At 43.3% G+C, this 25,940-nt stretch overlaps 1 protein-coding gene across 1 annotated transcript in view; it reads right to left on the reverse strand.

Moving 5' to 3' along the window:
* Positions 1-25,940, reverse strand: part of tnfsf10l (TNF superfamily member 10, like) — a 79,008-nt gene that overhangs the window by 36,668 nt on the left and 16,400 nt on the right. Inside the window, exon 2 of the mRNA XM_020468335.2 lies at positions 20,004-20,153. Within this exon, the coding sequence (XP_020323924.1) occupies positions 20,004-20,153 (150 nt within the window). The remainder of the gene's footprint in view (positions 1-20,003; positions 20,154-25,940) is intronic.

Below are 25,940 nucleotides of genomic sequence, written 5' to 3' on the forward strand. Positions count from 1 at the left end.
CCGATTTGACACACTGAACTCTATCTGAGAAGTAGTTAGTGAACCAGGTGAGGTAGTCATTTGAGAAACCAAGACTGTTGAGTCTGCCGATATGAATGTGGTGATTGATAAGAGTCGAAAGCCTTTGCCAGGTTGATGAAGACAGCTGCACAGTACTGTCTTTTATCGATGCTGGTTATGTTACCTTTTAGGACCTTTAACGTGGCTGAGGTGCACCCGTGGCCAGCTCGGAAGCCAGATTGCATAGCGGAGAAGGTACGGTGGGATTCGAAATGGTCGGTGATCTGTTTGTTAAGTTGGCTTTCGAATACCTTAGGAAGGCAGGGTAGGATAGATATATGTCTGTAACAGTTTGGGTCTAGAGTGTCTCCCCCTTTGAAGAGGGGGAATTTGACGATTTGTTTATCTTCAAGTTGACCTAACTTGTTCCCTTCTAGTTGACATTACTGTACTCTACAATGAAGCGTCAGTATCACCGCCCTTTAGTAGCTCCCATGGAGGGTGTCTAGCAATGGAGCATTGGTCTTTAATGATCTCCAACCCTGGTACAGGAGAGATCCTGTATGCAGGCTTACACTGGCACATCTGATTCAGCTAAACAACTAATCGTCAGGAGCACAAACACTTTTGGTCTTATCTTAGGCTATAGGACTTCTGTTTACATTCCTAAGCACTAATGCATACATGTCATCACTAATCCCTCTCCTGCCTTCTCTAAGTTTCCCTCCCCTCTCTCTCCCACCCCTTCTCCATACACTCTCTCCTCCCTCTGTTTCAGCCATCTCTTTTCAGAAATGTGCAATCTCTCTCTAGTTCAAGCCACTATCCCCACCTGCTGCAATATTTCCACTATCATCCCAGTGCCCAAGAAAGGGAAAGTAACCCACTACTAACCCATAGCACTCACCTCTCATCATGAAGTGCTTCGAGAGGCTAGTCAAAGATCACATCACCTCCTCCCTCCCTGACACAATTGACCCTCTCCAATTTGCCCATCGCCCTGACAGACCAACTGACGACGCAATCGCCATTGCACAATGCCCTCACCCATCTGGAAAAAAGGAATGCATATGTGAGGATGCTGTTCATTTACTACAGCTCAGCCTTCAATAACACAGTGCCCTCTAAGCTCACCACAAAGCTCACGGCCCTGGGTCTGAACTCCTCCCTATGCAACTGGGTCCTGAACTTCCTGACAGGCTGCCACCAGGTGGTGAAGGTAGGCAACATTATCTCCTCGACACTGATTCTTAACCCAGGGCCCCACAAGGGTGCGTCCTCAGTCCACTCCTGTATACCCACGACTGTGTGGCCTCATACAGTTCCAACTCCATCAAATTCAGAGTTCCAACTCCATCAAATTAGCTGATGACATGACAGTAGTAGGCCTGATTACCAACAACGACGAGGCGGCCTACAGGGAGGTGGTACGCACGCTGACGTCATGGTGCCAGGTAAACAACCTCTTCCTCAACGTCAACAAAACAAAGTAGTGGATTGTGGACTTCAGGTGGAACCAGGCTGGGCACGCGCCATCCTCATCAACAGGGAGAGAGTCAAAAACGTCAAGTTTCTCGGCGCAACTCCAAGTAGCTGAATTGGTCAAATTACAAGGACACTGTGGTGAAGAAGGCATGACAGCGACTCTTCAACCTCAGGATGCTGAAGAAATTCTGCCTGCCCAAGAGGGTCCTCAGTGTTCTACAGGAGCAACATTAAGAGCATACGGGCGGGCTGCATCACAGGCTGGTACAGCAACTCCATCGCCGCGGATCGCAAGGCACTACAGTGGGTGTTCAGCCGAACGCACCATTGTCCTCCAGGACACCACCAATATTTTATTTATAGAATTATTTATTTAATATTACATGTATTGCTTTTATTTCATTTTGACCTTCATTGTTGGAGCTCGAACCTTAAGATGTACCCTGTAATTACACCAGCAACCCTGTACATGTGACTATTAAAATTATAATCTAATATCTCTGGTTCTCTCCCTCTGCTTCAGGCTTCGCTACATACCCCACATCTGGAACCACATCGTAAGGCCAATACATGAAAGAGACAAGGAGATAGATGTAAAAAGAGAGAGAGAATACCTAACACACACAGGGGGTCCAGCGGACAGGAAAAACACCGTCCCTTTTCTTTTGTTGTCTCCATTCCTCTATTTCTCTCCATTCCTTAGTCTTACTCTCTTTCCCCTCCATTCCACTCTCTCTCCTTCCCTCCATTCCCCTCTGTTCCTCTCCATAACAGTAAATAAGTGTGTTCCACGGTCAGGAATTCGACTACGTCATAGAAACTTATTCTCTCTCCCTGTGATAATAACTACCAGGTGTGTCAGCTACATGTTCTAAAGAATGGAATGACTTCGTGAAAAGTAGGTTACGAGTCTTTTCTTTCTTTCTTTTTTTTCCCTTTTCAATTTCCCTCCTCTGTTCCTCTCCCTCTCTTCAATCATTCCCAGACTCTTCCATTTGTCTCTCCTCTCCTCTTTTCATCCATCAATCCATCCGTCTCTTATTTTACTTCTCTCCATTGATTAACCTCCCTCCATTCTCTACCACTTTTCTTCATCTATCACTCACTTTTCTTTTTCTCTACCCTCCCTCTTCATCACCAAGTACGCGGAGAGATTTATAATCGCATAATTCATCGTTGTGGCAATAGGCCTAACCAATCCCAGCAATCCGTGGGTCTATGTTAATACACTTCATGTCTCCGAGTGTGATTGTGTGCGCCCACAGTGTGTGTGTGTGTGCGTGAGTGTATTTATGCGTGTATATGTATGTGTGTATAGTATTTGTGTGTGTGTGTTCTGGTCCATGTGTTTTACATTAGGATCTAGAATGCCTCTGTCTCTGCTGACAGATAATGGACTACAGCCGCTCTCAATTAGCACACAGATTTGATGACCCACTGGGAGTGTGTGTGTGGGTGTATGTGGGAGAACCCCAAAATACTTTCTTACAGACAGACAGAGAGAGTGTGCCTATAGGAGAGGCAATGCATTACACTGTGTCTTAATGACAGCTATCGAGAGTGCAAGCTAAAGTGTGATTGTGTGATTGTGTGCATCCGCTCGCTCAATCGCTCAAATGTGTATCTTGGATAGGGAGATATAATATATTCCATAATAACAGTGGCTATGTGAGGGCTCTAGCAAAACGGTTTGGTTAAAGCTAGGCCAGTTTTACATTTTTTGAACAGAGACAGAATCTAACACAGACCAGCCAAAGCCCCACAGAAAACCATCGGCACTCATTAGCCTGAGTATTTTCATGCTAGAACACTGAGCAGAAAGAGCAAGCCAAGTGCTGGGTTTGGCTTACGCTAACCTAATGTTAGCCATATAGCCTAGCATAACACTTGTTAACCCTAATTTTAAAAAATTGCCCCAGTTGCATAGAACATTAAGTGTTTCCCTTAAGGATTAAGGAAACATTTTCCCATACCTAAGGGAATTGTTTAAAGTGGAACTGACAGAGTTTAAGCAACATAAAATCTGTTCATATACACACAGGAAGAATAGGACACTTTTAATTTTTTTTAAATGGACAAGCGAACACTTAGATGGTCATTTTCAAGTTTTCATAAATTCATAGAATGTTTGGGAATTACTTATAGTAAGCATTTGTGAAAATTCAAGAGTGGAAAGTAGAGTGGAAAAGCGGCCATGCGTTTGGACAATTAATAGACACTGCAGCAAATAAAACTTAACATTAACATCCGTCTTGTCCAGGACCGGAGTCTACGCAGAGCGGTGCGCCATAGCCAATCAGAGCTACAGTAGGCCTATATGCAAATAAGTCATTTGCCACAAGGGCCTGAAATCACTCATTTGAACTGGAATGTGTGTTTACAGGCAGTAGCAACAGTTCGACTTCAGCTCATTAGAACGCATTTGCCACCTGCATGGATATCAGCAAATATGGGAATACCACGGGAGTCCTCTTACGTTTGGGAACTTCATAGTTCTATTGATCAAACAACAATGAAAAGGTAGGCTCTCTCCCCCTCAGCTACCTATAAACATCAACTACGAGATCACCAACTAATGCTAGACAGAGAGAGATAAGCTAAAATCTAACCAGGGAACATTAGATAAACCCACTCAAACGTTTTAAACCGAAGCCAGACTGCAACATTTTCATAGCCTAGCTAGGACTATCGCATGTACACTTTCCCCCGCTGCATGCTGTAAATGGGACAAACGAAAGCAGCGTAATTTTAGTTCAATTCACAGATGCGTGCGCATCAGGCTGTAATTTCATATAGTAGATGACTCAACTGTTGACTCATTTATGCTCGCTTGTGTGTTCTATTCGGCCTGCAGGGCCTTGTGTTTGACACGTGTGCCAGCCTATTAGCCATGTTATTACTGACTTGTGATCATTGCCCTTGCTAGTTTGATTGTATTGACATTCCCAGCCTTAGTTACAGTCGTCCATTTTTATTTATCCTTTTGTCACCAAGATGGCATAGCAGTGAGACGTCTTTTGTCCTCGTCTTGTCGTGTCCCATATATATATATATATATTAACATTTCTTCGCATACCTTTTTATTAATATTTTTTTTATTCCATAAACTCAACTTCAAAACACTCTCCTGCAACCCACCAATTTATAAAAAAAGAAAGTATTATTTACCTCAAATCTGTAATCCTCCATAGAAGCTAACCAGAAGCAGGCCAGAAGCTAACCAGAAGCTAACCAGAAGCTAGCCAGAAGCTAGCCAGAAGCTAGCCAGAAGCTAGTTAGCTTCTTTACTTGCTAATCGTTAGTATTCAGCTAACCACGGTTTGTGGTCATCAGCTATCCTTCAGCTCAAAAATCTATCGCCAGTTTTGTGCGGCGCGGCTCGGACCGGAACATACCGGACCTATTTTTCCTCTCCATGTCCCCGGATTTCAACTGCAAGCTCTGGACATTTATACCTGGATCTCACATCTAGCTAGCTGCTATCCGTGTGACTATCGGCTTACGTCGATCCCGGAGCAAACATAAATTATTCCGGAGCTAGCCAGCTGAAGAGTTCCATCAGCCACTCCTGTGCTACAATCACTTATCCGGACCCGTTTTATTGCCAACGCGGAGCCCCACTGGGCCTTCACAACTGGAATACCGACGTTATCTGCCTGATGGAGTTATCCTGCTGGCTCCTCCGTTGCGACGTTACCTGAACGCCCATCTGCGGTCCGCTAATCGTTAGCTGTCTTCTCGGCTGCTATCTGAATAGATCTATCAGACTTTTTTTCTTTTTTTTCTCTTGGGCCTCTATAACTATATCGATTTTTTTTTGCGAATTGGATTGATCCCCTCTACCACACGGAATCCTACCGACGGAAACGCACGAGGTGGCTAAAAACAGACCTCCATCCTATGCTAGCTTGCTACCGATGGCCCGGCTAGATGTCTGAATCGCCGTGACCCCAACCAACCTCACTACCCACTGGACCCTTTTGATCACTTGACTAAGCATGCCTCTCCTTAATGTCAATATGCCTTGTCCATTGCTGTTCTGGTTAGTGTTTATTGGCTTATTTCACTGTAGAGCCTTTAGTCCTGCTCACTATACCTTATCCAACCTATTAGTTCCACCACCCACACATGCGATGACATCTCCTGGTTTCAATGATGTTTCTGGAGACAATAATAACAAAAATAAACAGAATGGAGTACCGTGATTAATGGACAGTCCAGCAGGCATCAGCTATGTAGCCAAGTGATCATAGTGTCCAGGGGGCAGCAGTAGATGGAACAGGGAAGCCGCCATTACGCTAGCACGCGGGCGACACAGCGTTTAAAGTTAGTAGCCCGGTGGTGGTAGGGGGGTCTGCTCAGACGGAGGCCGGTTGAAGGCACAGCGGATGGAGTATTCGTCGGCAGACCAGACGTGGTGGTGCGGCGGGGCGCCGCGTCGACAGAGAATCCAAGCCAGATGGCAAAAGAGGTATTGTAGAATTTTGTTTGCTAGCCGAGAGATGTGTCTGGCTCACGGCTAACTGGTGCTAGCTTCGTGGCAGTGGCGTTAGCCAATATAGCCAGTCGGTAGCAGCGGTGATCCGGTGCCAAGGTCCAGAGTTTACAGCAAGGATCCGGTGGAGTATTGGGCTCTAGCAAGTGTATGGGTGGGGTTCGGGTGAACAGCTGAGTAGGCCGGGGGGTGGGCCTCAGGGATAGCTTCGGTACTGGGTGCCACGGAGGGTGCAAGCTAGCTGTGAAGATTAGAAGTAGTGGCCCAGGGATTACGGCAGGAATCCGGCGTTGTTGTGGAGAGACAGTCCGATACTGGTAGATTGGCAAGTGAATATCCAGGCTAAGAACAGGGCTGGTATCTGTGCAGAAGGTAAAAGCCGCTAGCAGTGGCTAACAATGACTAAATAGCTTGTAGCTAACTTCTGGAGGTTCTTGAATGTGTTCTAAAGTTAAAAAATAATAGCGATTCTGTATCACATTTGGGTGAGGCAGGTTACCGGAAGGTATAGTCGAATTAAAAAGCGAAAAAGCGATTTGATAAAAAAAAAAATATATATACAAAAAATACAAAAGTACATGAGAGGATGAACAAAACACGACTACACTGCTACGCCATCTTGGACATAATCATGCTGGAGGGTCATATCAGGATGAGCCTGCAGGAAGGGTTCCACATGAAGGAGGAGGATGTCTTCCCTGTAACGCACAGCATTGAGATTGCCTGCAATGACAACAAGCTCAATCCGATGATGCTGTGACACACCGCCCCACACCATGACAGAACCTCAACCTCCAAAATCGATCCCGTTCCAGAGTACAGGCCTAGGTGTAACGCTCATTCCTTCAACGATAAACGCGAATCCGACCATCACCCCTGGTAAGACTAAACCGCGACTCGTCCTTCCTGAAACTGTTCCTGTCAGTTTGTTATATCTGGAGTACTTCTCCTGTCCTATTCGGTGTCCTGTGTGAATTTAAGTGTGCTCTCTCTAATTCTCTCCTCCTCTCTTTCTTTCTCTCGGAGGACCTGAGCCCTAGGACCATGCCTCAGGACTACCTGACATGATGACTCCTTGCTGTCCCCAGTCCACCTGGCCGTGCTGCTGCTCCAGTTTCAACTGTTCTGCCTCATTATTATTTGACCATGCTGGTCATTTATGAACATTTGAACATCTTGGCCATGTTCTGTTATAATCTCCACCCGTCACAGCCAGAAGAGGACTGGCCACCCCACATTGCCTAGGTCCTCTCTAGGTTTCTTCCTAGATTTTGCCCTTTCTAGGGAGTTTTTCCTAGCCACTGTGCTTCTACACCTGCATTGCTTGCTGTTTGGGGTTTTAGGCTGGGCTTCTGTACAGCACATTGAGATATCAGCTGATGTACGAAGGGCTATATAAATACATTTGATTTGGTCAGTGAAGAGCACTTTTTGCCAGCTCTGTCTGGTCCAGCAATGGTGGGTTTGTGCCCATAGGCAACGTTGTTGCCGGGGATGTCTGGTGAGGAGCTGCCTTACAATAGGCCTACAAGCACTCAGTCCAATCTCTCTCAGCCTATTGTGGACAGTCTGAGCACTGATGGAGGGATTGTGCGTTCCTGGTGTAACTCGGGCAGTTGTTGTTGCCATCCTGTACCTGTCCCACAGGTGTGATTTTCGGATGTACTGATCCTGTGCTGGTGTTGTTACACGTGATCTACCACTGCGAGGACGTTCAGCTGTCCATCCTGTTTCCCTGTAACGCTGTCTTAGGCATCTCACATTGCAATTTTTTACCCTGGCCACATCTGCAGTCCTCATGCCTTCTTGCAGCATGCCTAAGGTACGTTCACGCAGATGAGTCAGTAGAAAGGTCTCTTTAGTGTCCTTAGTTTCCCGAACTGTGACCTTAATTGCCTACCGTCTGTAAGCTGTTAGTGTCTTAACGACCGTTCCGCAGGTACATGTTCATTAATTGTTTATGGTTCATTGAACAAGCATGGGAAACAGTGTTGATCTCTTGAAGCTAGGGGGCATTATTTGTATGTATGCAAAAACAACGTTCCCAAAGTAAATCGGCCTATTTCTCAGGACCAGATGCATATAATTGACAGATTAGGATAGAAAACTCAAAAGTTTCCAAAACTGTCAAAATATTGTCTGTGAGTATAACAGAACTGATATTGCAGGCGAAACCCTGAGGAAAATCAAACCAGGAAGTGGCTTCTATTTTGAAAACTCCATGTTCCATAGCCTGCCTTTACTTCATTTAAAGGGATATCAACCAGATTCCTTTTCCTATCGCTTCCTCAAGGTGTCAAGTCTTTAGACATAGTTTCAGGCTTTTATTTTGAAAAATAAGCGAGAAAGATAACATCGCGTCATTGTATGGCCGGGTGCCAGCAACGTTTTGTTTGGCGCAACAGAGTTTGGGCAGCCATTGCCTTTCCCTCTCCTACTGAAAAGAACAGTTGTGGTTGATATATTATCGATTATATATTTTAAAAACAAACTGAGGATTGATTATAAAAAACGTTTGACATGTTTCTAAGGACATTACGGATATTATTTGGAACTTTCATCTGCGTTGTCGTGACTGCTCTTTCCTGTGGATTTCTGAACATAACGCGCCAAACAAACGGAGGTATTTTGGATATAAAAATAATCTTTATGGAACAAAAAGAACATTTATTGTGTAACTGGGAGTCTCGTGAGTGAAAAGATCTCAAGATCATCAAAGGTAAATTATTAATTTGATTGCTTTTCTGATTTTCGTGACCAAGCTACTTGATGCTAGATGTACATAATGTTTTGTCGAGCGATCGATAAACTTACACAAATGCTTGTCTTGCTTTGGCTGTAAAGCATAATTTCAAAATCTGAGATGACAGGGAGATTAACAAAAGGCTAAACTGTGTTTCACTATATTTCACTTGTGATTTTCATGAATAGGAATATTTTCTAGGAAGATTTATGTCCATTGCGCTATGCTAATTAGTGTCAGATGATGACAACGGTCCCGTGCACGGGATGGGGTGGCACTACAGGTTAAAAAGTACCTACAAATATTCAAATTTATTTTATTAAAAAACGTCAAAGAAATCGTTTCAATGGTATGAAAAAACATCCGTGGCTTTTTCCAAATACCCCGGTATACCGTATATACTTTCGTAATAGTTTCTGAATGCACTGTATATACAGTGCCTTGCGAAAGTATTCGGCTCCCTTGAACTTTGCGACCTTTTGCCACATTTCAGGCTTCAAACATAAAGATATAAAACTGTATTTTTTTGTGAAGAATCAACAACAAGTGGGACACAATCATGACGTGGAACGACATTTATTGGATATTTCAAACTTTTTTAACAAATCAAAAACTGAAAAATTGGGCGTGCAAAATTATTCAGCCCCTTTACTTTCAGTGCAGCAAACTCTCTCCAGAAGTTCAGTGAGGATCTCTGAATGATCCAATGTTGACCTAAATGACTAATGATGATAAATACAATCCACCTGTGTGTAATCAAGTCTCCGTATAAATGCACCTGCACTGTGATAGGCTCAGAGGTCCGTTAAAAGCTCAGAGAGCATCATGAAGAACAAGGAACACACCAGGCAGGTCCGAGATACTGTTGTGAAGAAGTTTAAAGCCGGATTTGGATACAAAAAGATTTCCCAAGCTTTAAACATCCCAAGGAGAACTGTGCAAGCGATAATATTGAAATGGAAGGAGTATCAGACCACTGCAAATCTACCAAGACCTGGCCGTCCCTCTAAACTTTCAGCTCATACGAGGAGAAGACTGACCAGAGATGCAGCCAAGAGGCCCATGATCACTCTGGATGAACTGCAGAGATCTACAGCTGAGGTGGGAGACTCTGTCCATAGGACAACAATCAGTCGTATATTGCACAAATCTGGCCTTTATGGAAGAGTGGCAAGAAGAAAGCCATCTCTTAAAGATATCCATAAAAAGTGTTGTTTAAAGTTTGCCACAAGCCACCTGGGAGACACACCAAACATGTGGAAGAAGGTGCTCTGGTCAGATGAAACCAAAATTGAACTTTTTGGCAACAATGCAAAACGTAAAAGCAACAGTTTGGCGTAAAAGCAACACAGCTCATCACCCTGAACACACCATCCCCACTGTCAAACATGGTGGTGGCAGCATCATGGTTTGGGCCTGCTTTTCTTCAGCAGGGACAGGGAAGATGGTTAAAATTGATGGGAAGATGGATGGAGCCAAATACAGGACCATTCTGGAAGAAAACCTGATGGAGTCTGCAAAAGACCTGAGACTGGGACGGAGATTTGCCTTCCAACAAGACAATGATCCAAAACATAAAGCAAAATCTACAATGGAATGGTTCAAAAATAAACATATCCAGGTGTTAGAATGGCCAAGTCAAAGTCCAGACCTGAATCCAATCGAGAATCTGTGGAAAGAACTGAAAACTGCTGTTCACAAATGCTCTCCATCCAACCTCACTGAGCTCGAGCTGTTTTGCAAGGAGGAATGGGAAAAAATGTCAGTCTCTCGATGTGCAAAACTGATAGAGACATACCCCAAGCGACTTACAGCTGTAATCGCAGCAAAAGGTGGCGCTACAAAGTATTAACTTAAGGGGGCTGAATAATTTTGCACGCCCAATTTTTCAGTTTTTGATTTGTTTAAAAAGTTTGAAATATCCAATAAATGTCGTTCCACTTCATGATTGTGTCCCACTTGTTGTTGATTCTTCACAAAAAAATACAGTTTTATATCTTTATGTTTGAAGCCTGAAATGTGGCAAAAGGTCGCAAAGTTCAAGGGGGCCGAATACTTTCGCAAGGCACTATTTACACAGACTCTGTCCTAACATTTCTATATTTCTTAATTCGATTATTTTACTTATAGATGTGTGTACTGTTGTGTAATGTTAGATAGAAAAACAAGCATTTCACCACACCAGCAGTAACATCTGCAAAATACAAAGCATGTGTATGCAACCAATAACAGTTGATTTATGTGTTAATGAGGTCCCTCATTTCTTTTTCAAAATCAAAGAGTTAAAGTAAATTAACTCAACTCAGTCAAGTTAGTGGTGATTCAAATAACACTTAATTTATTCACTGTAGGTGGTGTCGATTTCAATCCCACTGGTGGAAACCCCACTAGAATCAACACTCAAAACCCTTTTGACCCTAACACTTAGACTTAACACCCGTAAATTTGCTGTGCACTCACACAGAATGGAATGTATGTAGAGAACCTTCATGCTGACAGCCAGTGGAATGTTCCCTGAACACCAGTGTTCTTCAAATAAATAGTGGATTGGTCAGCCAATCTGCACCTAGTATTTGGCTCGTCAGTTGTACAATGTATAATTTTTTAAAACTATTTACCGTTTCAATGTCACACACACACACACACACGGGCCAAGCGTCCTCAGACCAATCCACTATTTATTTGTAGAACACAGGTGTGAATCTATGATTATTTACAGTCATTCGACTTGGCCGCACAATAGAACTCTGGCGTGATAGAATTCAAAAATATATATTTTTTTACAGGTGATGACAAAGGCATAAAATGAATGCCAAGCATCAGGTCTGAAGGAAACCTGGCACCATCCCTACGGTGAAGCATGGTGGTGGCAGCATCATGCTGTGGGGATATTTTCAACGGCAGGGACTGGGAGACTAGTCAGGATCAAGGGAGAAAAGTACAGAGAGATCCTTGATGAAATCCTGCTCCAGAGCGCTCGGGACCTCAGAAGGTGAACATTTGCCCTAGTCTAACAGTACAACTAGCCTAAGCACATAGCCAAGACAACGCAGGAGTGGCTTCGGGACAAGTCTCTGAATATCTTTGAGTCACACAGCCAAAGCCCAGACTTGAACCCGATTGAACATCTCTGGAGAGACCTGAAAATATCTGTGCAGCGACACTCCCCATCCAGCCTGACAGCGCTTAAGAGGATCTGCAGAGAAGAATGAGAGAAACTCCCCAAATACAGGTGTGCCAAGCTTGTAGCGTCATACCTAAGAAAACTTGAGGCTGTAATCGCTGCCAAAGGTTCTTCAACAAAGTACTGAGTAAAGAGTCTGAATACTTGTGTTATTTCTTTTTTTTTCTTTCTCAAAAACATTTCTTAACCCTGTTTTTGCTTTGTTATTATGGGGTATGGTGTGGAGTCTGATAAGAAAAAACATTTAAGTTTCATTTTAGAACAAGTCTGTAAACTAACAAAATGTGGAAAAAGTCAAGGGGTCATACTCATACTTTCCAAATGCACTGTACCAAGGTATACTGCTTTGAATATGGAATCTCCTCTCAGCTAACCATTCTATTTTTTTATTTTTTTATTTAACCTTTATTTAACCAGGTAGGCTAGTTGAGAACAAGTTCTCATTTGCAACTGCGACCTGGCCAAGATAAAGCATAGCAGTGTGAGCAGACAACAAAGAGTTACACATGGAGTAAACAATTAACAAGTCAATAACACAGTAGAAAACTAGCTATTGGGATGTCCATACACAAGCCTTTAGGCAAAAGTAGTACATGATTTATTATAAACTGGGTGATTCGAGCCCTGAATGCTGATTGGGTATGACAAAATATTACTTTTTACTCTTCTAATTACATTGATAACCAGTTTATAATGGCAATAAGGCACCTCAGCCCCTTGGGCCTTATTGCTTAACTATCTACTGTAGGGATAGGGGACATTATCGTTCCAAGATGGCGTAGCAGTAAGTCGTCCTGTCCTGTCGTGTCCCTGTATTTATCGTTTCTTTTTCGTTTTTTACATATTTTTACATATTTTCTCCACATATCTCTTTGAAAACATTTTGCTAAACCCTAAGCTTCCAAATACTCTCCTGCAACCCGACTCACCCAATGTAGCTATTTTTCCTAAATTCCTAAAGTATTTATATTTACTTCGGGACCCCTCAACTGAAGCAAGCCAGCTGTCCAGCGAGTATGCTAGCGGTCTTCAGCTAACCGGTCATCAGCTAACCTGTAGTTCGGAAAGCTCTCGCCTGTTCGTACAACGCGACTCTAACCAGAGCATAACGGACCTATTTATTTTTCATCCCCGGATTCATCCCCGGATTCCCACCGCAAACGGAACATCTTTCAGCTGGATTTTTCAGCAACTAGCTATCTAGCTAAACCGCAACCCCGGATTACTCCTGGCTAGCGTTTCCACCCACTTAGCTTGAAGCTAGCCTGGCCGTAGCACCTGTGCTACCACCGTAGCATACTCCTGAGCTACAATACCCGGGCCCACGACCGGTCTATCGATGTCATCGCATGAAGAGGAATAAACAGACTCACCCCATCGCGACGTCCCCCAAAGGCTAACTCTCTAGCCCTCGCTATCTCCCTGCTTGCTAATTCGGCCTGCTAACTGCTAGCTTGTCCAGCTCCGGTCCGCTAACTGCTACCTTGTCTAGCCCGGGCCTACAAACTGTTAGCTTGTTAACACAGGCCTGCTAACCGCCTGAATCGCCGCGTCCCAAACGCTCACCGGACCCATATTTACTTTCTCTCTTTTGACTTTTAATTTGTTTATACCTTCCGGAAACCTGCCTCACCCAATGTGATACGGAATCGCTATTATTTTTTTTATTTTTAGAACACACTCAAGAACCTCCAGAAGCTAACCAGCTAACTAGCTACAAGCTATTTAGTCATTGTTAGTTTTTTTTAACCTGGATAACACTCGCCAGTCCAGCTTCCCTGCCCCATCCACCGCTGCCCCCTGGACACTGATCTCTTGGCTACATAGCTGATGCACGCTGGACTGTCCATTAATCACGGTACTCCATTCTGCTTGTTTGTTTTATCTGTTGGCCCCGTTGCCTAGTCTACGCCATTTTACCTGCTGTTGTTGTGCTAGCTGATTAGCTGTTGTCTCACCTACTGTTTTAGCTAGCTTTCCCAATTCAACACCTGTGATTACTGCATGCCTCGCTGTTTCTCTCAAATGTCAATATGCCTTGTATACTGTTGTTCAGGTTAGTTATCATTGTTTTAGTTCACAATGGAGCCCCTAGTTCCACTCTTCATGCCCCTGATAACTCCTTTGTCCCACCTCCCACACATGCGGTGACCTCACCCATTACTACCAGCATGTCCAGAGATACAACCTCTCTCATCATCCCCCAGTGCCTGGGCTTACCTCCGCTGTACCCGCACCCCACCATACCCCTGTCTGCACATTATGCCCTGAATATATTCTACCATGCCCAGAAACCTGCTCCTCTTATTCTCTGTCCCCAACGCTCTAGGCGACCAGTTTTGATAGCCTTTAGCCGCACCCTCATACTACTCCTTCTCTGTTCCGCGGGTGATGTGGAGGTAAACCCAGGCCCTGCATGTCCCCAGGCACCCTCATTTGTTGACTTCTGTGATCGAAAAAGCCTTGGTTTCATGCATGTCAACATCAGAAGCCTCCTCCCTAAGTTTGTTTTACTCACTGCTTTAGCACACTCTGCTAACCCGGATGTCCTTGTTGTGTCTGAATCCTGGCTCAGGAAGGCCACCAAAAATTCAGAGATTTCCATACCCAACTATAACATCTTCCGTCAAGATAGAACTGCCAAAGGGGGAGGAGTTGCAGTTTACTGCAGAGAGAGCCTGCAAAGTAATGTCATACTTTCCAGGTCCATACCCAAACAGTTCGAACTACTAATTTTGAAAATTACTCTCTCCAGAAATAAGTCTCTCACGGTTGCCGCCTGCTACCGACCCCCCTCAGCTCCCAGCTGTGCCCTGGACACCATTTGTGAATTGATCGCCCCCCATCTAGCTTCAGAGTTTGTTCTGTTAGGTGACCTAAACTGGGATATGCTTAACACCCCGCCAGTCCTACAATCTAAGCTAGATGCCCTCAATCTCACACAAATCATCAAGGAACCCACCAGGTACAACCCTAACTCTGTAAACAAGGGCACCCTCATAGACGTCATCCTGACCAACTGGCCCTCCAAATACACCTCCGCTGTCTTCAACCAGGATCTCAGCGATCACTGCCTCATTGCCTGTATCCTCTACGGAGCCGCAGTCAAACGACCACCCCTCATCACTGTCAAACGCTCCCTAAAACACTTCTGTGAGCAGGCCTTTCTAATCGACCTGGCCCGGGTATCCTGGAAGGACATTGACCTCATCCCGTCAGTTGAGGATGCCTGGTCATTCTTTAAAAGCAACTTCCTCACCATTTTAGATAAGCATGCTCCGTTCAAAAAATGCAGAACTAAGAACAGATACAGCCCTTGGTTCACCCCAGACCTGACTGCCCTCGACCAGCACAAAAACATCCTGTGGCGGACTGCAATAGCATCGAATAGTCCCCGTGATATGCAACTGTTCAGGGAAGTCCAGAACCAATACACGCAGTCAGTCAGGAAAGCTAAGGCCAGCTTCTTCAGGCAGAAGTTTGCATCCTGTAGCTCCAACTCCAAAAAGTTCTGGGACACCGTGAAGTCCATGGAGAACAAGAGCACCTCCTCCCAGCTGCCCACTGCACTGAGGCTAGGTAACACGGTCACCACTGATAAATCCATGATTATCGAAAACTTCAATAAGCATTTCTCAACGGCTGGCCATGCCTTCCGCCTGGCTACTTCAACCTCGGCCAACAGCTCCGCCCCCCCCCCGCAGCTACTCGCCCAAGCCTCTCCAGGTTCTCCTTTAACCAAATCCAGATAGCAGATGTTCTGAAAGAGCTGCAAAACCTGGACCCGTACAAATCAGCTGGGCTTGACAATCTGGACCCTCTATTTCTGAAACTATCTGCCACCATTGTCGCAACCCCTATTACCAGCCTGTTCAACCTCTCTTTCATATCGTCTGAGATCCCCAAGGATTGGAAAGCTGCCGCAGTCATCCCCCTCTTCAAAGGGGGAGACACCCTGGACCCAAACTGTTACAGACCTATATCCATCCTGCCTATCTAAGGTCTTCGAAAGCCAAGTCAACAAACAGGTCACTGACCATCTCGAATCCCACCGTACCTTCTCCGCTGTGCAATCTGGTTTCCGAGCCGGTCATGGGTGCACCTCAGCCACACTCAAGGTACTCAACGATATCATAACCGCCATCGATAAAAGACAGTACTGTGCAGCCGTCTTTATCGACCTTGCCAAGGCTTTCGACTCTGTCAATCACCATATTCTTATCGGCAGACTCAGGAGCCTCGGTTTTTCGGATGACTGCCTTGCCTGGTTCACCAATTACTTTGCAGACAGAGTTCAGTGCGTCAAATCGGAGGGCATGCTGTCTGGTCCTCTGGCAGTCTCTATGGGGGTGCCACAGGGTTCAATTCTCGGGCCGACTCTTTTCTCTGTGTATATCAATGATGTTGCTCTTGCTGCGGGCGATTCTCTGATCCACCTCTACGCAGACGACACCATTCTATATACTTTCAGCCCGTCTTTGGACACTGTGCTATCTAACCTCCAAACAAGCTTCAATGCCATACAACACTCCTTCCGTGGCCTCCAACTGCTCTTAAACGCTAGTAAAACCAAATGCATGCTTTTCAACCGGTCGCTGCCTGCACCCGCATGCCCGACTAGCATCACCACCCTAGAATATGTGGATGTCTATAAGTACCTAGGTGTCTGGCTAGACTGCAAACTCTCCTTCCAGACTCATATCAAACATCTCCAATCGAAAATCAAATCAAGAGTCGGCTTTCTATTCCGCAACAAAGCCTCCTTCACTCACGCCTCCAAGCTTACCCTAGTAAAACTGACTATCCTACCGATCCTCGACTTCGGCGATGTCATCTACAAAATGGCTTCCAACACTCTACTCAGCAAACTGGATGCAGTTTATCACAGTGCCATCCGTTTTGACACTAAAGCACCTTATACCACCCACCACTGCGACTTGTATGCTCTAGTCGGCTGGCCCTCGCTACATATTCGTCGCCAGACCCACTGGCTCCAGGTCATCTACAAGTCCATGCTAGGTAAAGCTCCGCCTTATCTCAGCTCACTGGTCACGATGAGCTCCAGCAGGTGTATCTCACTGATCATCCCTAAAGCCAACACCTCATTTGGCCGCCTTTCGTTCCAGTACTCTGCTGCCTGTGACTGGAACGAATTGCAAAAATCGCTGAAGTTGGAGACTTTTATCTCCCTCACCAACTTCAAACATCAGCTATCTGAGCAGCTAACCGATCGCTGCAGCTGTACATAGTCTATTGGTAAATAGCCCACCCTTTTTCACCTACCTCATCCCCATACTGTTTTTATTTATTTACTTTTCTGCTCTTTTGCACACCAATATCTCTACCTGTACATGACCATCTGATCATTCATCACTCGTGTTAATCTGCAAAATTGTAATTATTTGCCTACCTCCTCATGCCTTCTGCACACATTGTATATAGACTCCCCCTTTGTTTTCTACTGTGTTATTGACTTGTTCATTGTTTACTCCATGTGTAACTCTTTGTTGTCTGCTCACACTGCTATGCTTTATCTTGGCCAGGTCGCAGTTGCAAATGAGAACTTGTTCTCAACTAGCCTACCTGGTTAAATAAAGGTTAAATAAAAAAAAAATTAAAAAAAATTAAACATCTGTAGGGATAGGGGGCATAGCCTATATCTGTGAGGTCTTACCTTAGATGTATGCCTTGATACCCTTGGCCAGTTTGTCGCAGGGCCCTATTACCTTAGAGATGTACAGTACCAGTCAAAAGTTTGGACACACCTACTCATTCAAGGGTTTTCTTTATTTTTACTATTTTCTACAATGTCATGAAATCATGTAGTAATTTAAAAAAAGTGTTAAACAAATGAAGATATATTTGAGATTCTTCAAAGTAGACACCCTTTGCCAGCTTTGCACACTCTTGGCATTCTCTCAACCAGCTTCATGAGGTAGTTACCTGGAATGCATTTCAATTAACCCTTGTGTGTTGTTCAGGTCTGTGGGACCAATTTTCACTAAAGTAAAACGTTTTTTTTCAACCTGAGACGCCTTGGCTCATTTTCATTGAATAATATGTAAAATAACACATCGTCATTTAGTGCACACCCCTACATATTTACATTACAAATGTGGTGTTCGGGTCCACTGGAGGGAAATAAAAGTAATAAAAGTGTGTGTGTAGATGAAAACAAGTAAAAATTAAACAAAAAGGTTTTCTGTATTCCTCCTCTCTGGGGCCTGCTGTTTCAACATAGCACCAATAACCTGTCTCACTCCCTGCCTGTCTCCCGCTTTTCTCGCACTCTTTGCCCTTTGTAGTGTGTGAAATTACACACGTCTTGCGAGAACCTGCACACTTATTATAATACATTATTTCGATACATTGTAAACAATTCGGTATTTCCCACACTACCAGAGCCAGGTGCAAATTGGGGGAGGGACATAACAAATAAATACTTTGCATGTGTGGCTCCTTACCACAATCAATCAGTATGGCTCTTTCTCGATGAGCTGGGCAAGGCATTGGTAAGACCTCAAATCCAGAGGCAACATATCCCAAGGACCCCAGCATCTGCAGCCATCGTGAGGAGGATTCAGGAGGAGGATGCTGGGGCCCCATCCGCCCGACCCACAGAAATAACACCTCCAATACCGGAAGAAAGTGTGGGTGATGTTGTTGCATGTGTGTGTGTCTGACTCTCTTACCTTGGCCTGCAGTAACTATACATGTGAGTGAGATGTTACTAAAATTCCTGAAGTGTTTTCATCATTCTAGATTGTAGCAACAAGAAGAAGCACTGTGATGTGTGTGGACCCAAGAAGGACAGGAAGACAGTACACATGCATCAAGTGCAAGAAATACATTTGTAACACACACACAGCAAAAAAAAAAAAATCTGTCCCTCATGTGGTGTGTAGACAGGCCTTAATTTCTGTTCATTGGGGCTCATTTATCATTTCCATAAAATACTGTATGTAAAATGGGTCCTTCCAGTTAGTTCAGTTCCAAGGAATAAACATCAATAGTGACTTGTTTCATTTATATTTGTTCAAGATAAACATGACTTATTCTACCATTGTCTTGATAAGTTTTTTAATTTTAAATAAACGAATAGTGCTTTTATTGATAAATTTGATCTAGCAGAGGTAAATGGCAAATATTAACCATGTATGCTGTCTAAATTCCTTGTAATTGATATCAGTCAACATCTCAGTAATTTTACGTAAATCGTTATGGCTGTATTGTTTTAAAAACCCAATAATGTTGTGTGTCCATCAGACACGCAAACATTGGGTAATTAACAAAAACATTGAATTTTTTGGGGGATCCAACAGCCATGTCTTTGTGAGAAGCAGAGTAGGTGAACAGATTAGCTCTGCATGTGTGGTTCCCACCGTGAAGCATGGAGGAGGTGGTGTGATGGTGTGGGTGTGCTTTGCTGGTGACACGGTCTGTGATTTATTTAGAATTCAAGGCAAACCTTAGCAGTATGGCTACCACAGATTTCTGCAGTGATACGCCATCCCATCTGATGTGTGCTTAGTGGGACTATCCTTTGCTTTCAACAGGACAATGACCCATCACACATCCAGGATGTATAAGGGCTATCTGACCTGGAAGGAGAGTGATTGAGTGCTGGTCTCCACAATCACCCGACCTCAACCCAATTGAGATGGTTTGGGATGAGTTGGACTGTTAAGGAAAAGCAGCCAACAAGTGATCAGCATATGTGGGAATTCCTTCAAGAATGTTGGAAAAGCATTCCAGGTGAAGCTGGTTTAGAGAATGCAGAGCGTGTGCAAAGCTGTCATCAAGGCAAAGGGTAGCTATTTGAAGAATCTCAAATATATTTTGATGTATTTAACACTTTTTTGGTTACTACTTGATTCCATATATGTTATTTCATAGTTTTGATGTTGTCACTATTATTCTACAATGTAGAAAATAGTAAAAAATAAAGAAAAATCCTTGAATGAGTAGGTGTGTCCAAACTTTTGACTGGTACTGTAGGTCTTGATGCCCTTGGCCAGTTTGATGAAAGGGTCCTACTGTAGTGCACTATCTAGGGAATATGTTGCCATTGAGCACTACATTTGTGTTCTTCTTACCTTAGAGATGTAGGCCTTGATGCCCTCGGCCAGTTTGATGCAGGGCTCTCCAAACAGCTGAGCCAGGTTCTCTGGGATGTCTTGGTCTTTATCCAGAGCATTTAACAGACTGAGACACTTCAGCTCCTCTGTTACACCCTGGCTACGCACCTACAGGGAGGAAATAATATAAAAACTTGGGTTACGAGAGATAGTGTTATAGTGTTATAAGCGTACGTAGCAGTAACAAAGCATTCGGCAGACTGATACACTTCAACTGCTCTGTAACGCCCTGGCGATAAAAAAAAGAAGTTTATTTAACCTGGCAAGTCAGTTAAGAACACATTCTTATCTAGGAACAGTGGGTTGTTGCCTTGTTCAGAGGCAGAAAGACAGATTTTTAGCTTGTCAGCTCAGGGATTCGATCTAGTAACCTTTCGGTTACTGGCCCAACGCTCTAACCACTAGGCTACCTGCCGCCCCAAAATCACCTGACCTCAAATCCGTGAATCAAGCCTTCATGGTCGAATTGCTGAAAAGAAACCACTACTAAACGACACCAATAAGAAGAGACTTGCTTGGGCCAAGAAACTCGAGCAATGGACATTGGACCAGTGGAAATATGTCCTTTGGTCTGATGAGTCCAAATTTGAGATTTTTGGTTCCAAACGCCATGTCTTTGTGAGACGCAGAGTAGATGAACAGATAATCTCCACATATGTGGTTCCCACCGTGAAGCATGGAGGAGGTGTGATGGTGCTTTGCTGGTGACACTGTCTGTGATTTATTTACAATTCAAGGCAAACTTTAGCAGCATGGCTACCACAGCATTCTGCAGCGATACGGCATCACATCTGGTTTGCGCTTAGTGGGACTCATTTGCTTTTCAACAGGATAATGAACCATCACACATTCAGGCTGTGTAAGGGCTATTTGACCTGGAATGCGATGCATCTACAGGGAGGAGAGAATAGAAAAGACTTAGCGACATAAAGCCATATAAGCAATGCATAGAGTGATATAAAGCATTCAACAGGCAGAAACTTTAGCTCCTCTGTTAAGCCCTGACTACGCACCTACAGGGAAGGAACAAAGAAAACATATTTTAGGAGAGGTAGTGTAAGTGTTATAAGTGTGACATATGGCATTCATAGGTACTTTGAATGTCACAATCAATGAGAGATTGCATCGATGATGGCAGACCAACAGCAAGATAAGAACAAGATTGTAATAAAGGATCGGTCATTTTATGAATGTTAGTGCTTTCATTATGTCTGGAATGTGTCATCCTTAACAACAGTTTCAATGTCATTCACAGACTGCTTAACTAGCGGTTTGATTCTCCTGGAATGAACTCGAACATACACCCAGATCCCAGAAATCTAATAGGCCAATAAACCACCCACTCCTCCAGGGCAAACAGGAAATACTTAAATTTCTCTCCTTTCTTCCTCTCTTTTGGTCTTTCTCGCCATCTGAGACTCAGACTCTTTCTATACCCCACTCAGATCCCTGCATTTAATTTCTGTATTATGTTTGAGTCTGTGTGTAATTGAGTGTGTGTGTAATTTGTGGCCAGGGGTACGGAACTGCTCAGCATCACGTTTGGGGGGGGGGGGGGGGGGGGGGGGTTGTACTATTGACCCTTTAACAAGGCCCAACAGGGGTATGACTGCGGTGTGTGCGCATGCGAGCATACAGTGCACACTTGGATGATCCAGAAGAAGATTGGGAGAATGTCATATGGTCAGATGAAACCAAAATGGAACTTTTTGGTAAAAACTCTACTCGTCGTGTTTGGAGGACAAAGAATGCTGAGTTGCATCCAAAGAACACCATACCTACCGTGAAGCACGGGGGTGGAAGCATCATGTTGTGGGGGTGCTTTGCTGCAGGAGGGACTGGTGTACTTCACAAAATAGATGGCATCATGAGTAGGAACATTATGTGGATATATTGAAGCAACATCTCAAGACATCAGTCAGGAAGTTAAAGCTTGGTCGCAAATGGATCTTCCAAATGGACAATGACCCTAAGCATACTTCCAAAGTTGTGGCAAAATGGCTTAAGGACAACAAAGTCAAGGTATTGGAGAGGCCATCAGAAAGCCCTGACCTCAATCCTACAGAACATTTGTGGGCAGAACAGAAAAAGTGTGTGCGAGCAAGGAGTTCTACAAACCTAACTCCCGTTACACCAGCTCTGTCAGGAGGAATGGGCCAAAATTCACCCAACCTATTATGTGAAGCTTGTGGAAGGCTACCCGAAACGTTTCACCCAAGTTAAACAATTTAAAGGCAATGCTACCAAATACTAATTGAGTGTATGTAAACGTCTGACCCACTGGGAATGTGATGAAAGTAATAAAAGCTGAAATAAACCACTCTCTACTATTATTCTGACATTCCACATTCTTAAAAACAAAGTGATGATCCTAACAGACCTAAGACTGGGAATTTTTATTTGGATTAAATGTCAGGAATTGTGAAAAACTGAGTTTTTAAATGTATTTGGTTAAGGTGTATGTAAACGTCCGACTTCAACTGTACATTATGATCCACACATATATACTGTATGCTACAATCGAACTGACAAGACGATATACAGAAAATAAAGGACTTACTTTGATTGGAATGCACACGTGTCCAAAGTCCACATCCAAAGTTATTAGATGCGAGCGCCAGCCAGAAAATGTGCCAAGGGGAAAAAGTTTGTACTAGACTGTGTAAATGTCTGCATACTTGATCTGGGGAAAGACTAGGGTGTTGCTTGCACTGCCATCGAAAAGAGTCAAGCCTCAAACAAATTGTCCACAACAGTGAAATGAGGAGGCGGAACATACCTAAATTCAAACTGTTGTTAGAAAATAAAACTTGTTGTAAAATAATTTCAAATTGACGAGTTTAAATATAGCCTATAGATAATTTTCAGGCAGCGTGTGGCTTAGTTTGAGGGCAGGGTGGGTTAACGTTAACGTTGTGTAACAATCACATTTTGGAACAGTTGAGTGCATTCTGACATCACATTAGAGATATTTGGAACTCACACGTGAAAAAGTTAATTTATGAAGAATGAAATATATAAACATGAATATAGAAAATATACCATTTGGATTTGGCAAAATTATCAATATATTGTTTAACATAATATACTCTACGGGTATATCAATGTTCCCGAGTGGGATCCCTGCTAGTTTTAAAGTTATCGCCCATTTTATATACAGAAATTGGTATATTAGGCAATGTATCCAATCACAGCCCTCCTTTTACTTGCATCATTGCAAATTCTGTAAATCACCAGCAGACGGTGGCCATTTTGAATCCATTTTCACATTCACATTCACTCGGTAATGCTTACTTACATTTTCATATGACACAAATGTTTGCTATGCAGCACTTACAGACTAAACACTATGGAGTCTTAAAAGAGGCCCGGGTAAGGCCAAAATGTCATAAATATGCCAACTTTGATCAATTATTTCTCAATTATGCTTTTAGATACAAATGTCAAATATCTGTCAACAGTGCTTTCTCCAATGGGCTATTCTATGGATTACATTTAGTGAAAATCCTCAAAATCATGGTCTTATTTGTCTGTGTTTCATGAGGAATCACTAGCATAAAACAAGATTCTGCCACATTCTACTTACGGGAAGTGTCTGGGTTCTCCAAAACAGTGGCTGGCTGGGCCTCAATCTAATATAGCCAGACGGAGTGCGTCTCCATACTCTTGACAGTAGCATCCTCTCATCTCCTTTCCCTAGTCTAAAACATTGTTAAAGTGCATGACTAATTTATAAAAATACAAAAGTGACTGTTTTTACAAATATTTTCACCGTATTGCTGTGTTTTCAGATGAGTGCTAATGTGGAAGAGGAGACGAGGAAAATAAGGAAAAGGAAGCCATGTTAGACTTTTGAGATGCACCCTATGTCTGGCTGGACTTCTGACTTTGCATTGTCTTTGTGATATCAGTGAGAGTTGATGTTTTGTGCATGAGTGTGCATGGCATGAAAGAGAACGTAAAAGTGGGCTATTGGTGTCTGTAGGCCATCGCCAGATTATTTGTTATTAACCTTTTGAAGCTAGGGGGCACAATTTTTATGTTTGGAAAAATAACGTTCCCAAAGTAAACGGCCTATTTCTCAAGACCAGATGCTAGAATATGAATATAATTGACAGATTAGGATAGACAACACTCACAAGTTTCCAAAACTGTCAAAATATTGTCTGAGTATAACAGAACTGATATTGCAAGCGAAACCCTGAGGAAAATCTAACCAGGAAGTGGCTTCTATTTTGAAAACTATGTTCCATAGCCTGCCTTTGCTCCATTTAAAGGGATATCAACCAGATTCCTTTCCTATCGCTTCCTCGAGGTGTCAACAGTCTTTAGACATAGTTTCAGGCTTTTATTTTGAAAAATTAGCGAGAAAGATAACATTGCGTCATTGTATGGCCGGGTGCCAGCAGCGTTTTGTTTGGCGCAACAGAGTATGGGCAGCCATTGCCTTTCCCTCTCCTACTGCAAAAGACAGTTGCGGTTGATATATTATCAATTATATATTTTAAAAACAACCTGAGGATTGATTATAAAAAAACATTTGATATGTTTCTGTGGACATTATGGATACTATTTGGAATTTGTCTGCATTGTCGTGACCGCTCTTTCCTGTGGATTTCTGAACATAACGCGCCAAACAAATGGAGGTATTTTGGATATAAAAATAATTGCTTTTCTGATTTTCGTGACCAAGCTACTTGATGCTAGGTGTTCATAATGTTTTGTCGAGCGATCGATAAACTTACAAACACTTGGATTGCTTTCGCTGTAAAGCATATTTTCAAAATCTGACACGACAGTTGGATTAACAAAATGCTAAACTGTGTTTTGCTATATTGCACTTGTGATTTAATGAATCAAAATATTTTTTGTAATATTATTTGAATGTGGCACTATCCAATTCAGCGGTTGTTGATGACAATTATCCCGCTAAAGGGATGGGTAGCGTCAAGAAGTTAACAGATGTTTACAGCAGGGGAGTGGAGACTGCAGTGTGTGCAAGTGTGTGTGTGGAATCCTTCCCTCCCATTAGAAAAAACCCTATTACAGGATTAATGTCATTAACTCTACCCATAGCCAGGTGGAGGGGTCAGAGAGGACAGGAACACACACAAATCGACAAAGCCCCACAGATCTCAGGAACGCCATCAAGGAAGTAGGGAACAATGTAGTAGTGTTACCTCTGGACACCAAGCACCGGCCATGGCCCAGGGAGTGTGTGTGTGTGTTCACAACGCAGGATTTTACCAAGTCTTATTAAAGGTGATTATGGAAGAGAAGCCAGCCATGTAACTCAAAGCCGGGCCCAGAGACCTGGATTGTGTGTGTGGGTGGAGTGGGTCTGTGTGTGATATACACTACCATTCAAAAGTTTGGGGTCACTTAGAAATGTCCTTGTTTTTTAAAGAAAAGTACATTTTTTGTCCATAAAAAACAAACATCAAATTGATCAGAAATACAGTGTAGACATTGTTAATGTTGTAATCGACTATTGTAGCTGGAAACGGATGATTTTAAAAATGCAATATGGGCGTACAGACGCCCATTATCAGCAACCATCATTGCTGTGTTCCAATGGCACATTGTGTTAGCTAATCCAAGTTTATAATTTTAAAAGGATAATTGACCATTACAAAACCCTTTTGCAAGTGAAAACTGTTGTCCTGATTAAAGAAGCAATAAAACTGGCCTATGTATGGAATAGGGTGCCATTTGGGACACAGTCATTGTATAAATCAGAAACAGAATGGTAACCAACCAGCCTAGAGTAATTTTTTTCTCTCCCTCCCTGTCTTCTCCCTCCATTCCCCTGGTCCCCTGCTCATGTCCTTGAGAACATTGTTCTTGTTCTTTTAAACGCATGCTGTAATGATTAGCTACGATAACACAATGAAG

This window comes from Oncorhynchus kisutch, linkage group LG9 (assembly GCF_002021735.2).
Source record: "Oncorhynchus kisutch isolate 150728-3 linkage group LG9, Okis_V2, whole genome shotgun sequence".
Classification (NCBI taxonomy): domain Eukaryota; kingdom Metazoa; phylum Chordata; class Actinopteri; order Salmoniformes; family Salmonidae; genus Oncorhynchus; species Oncorhynchus kisutch.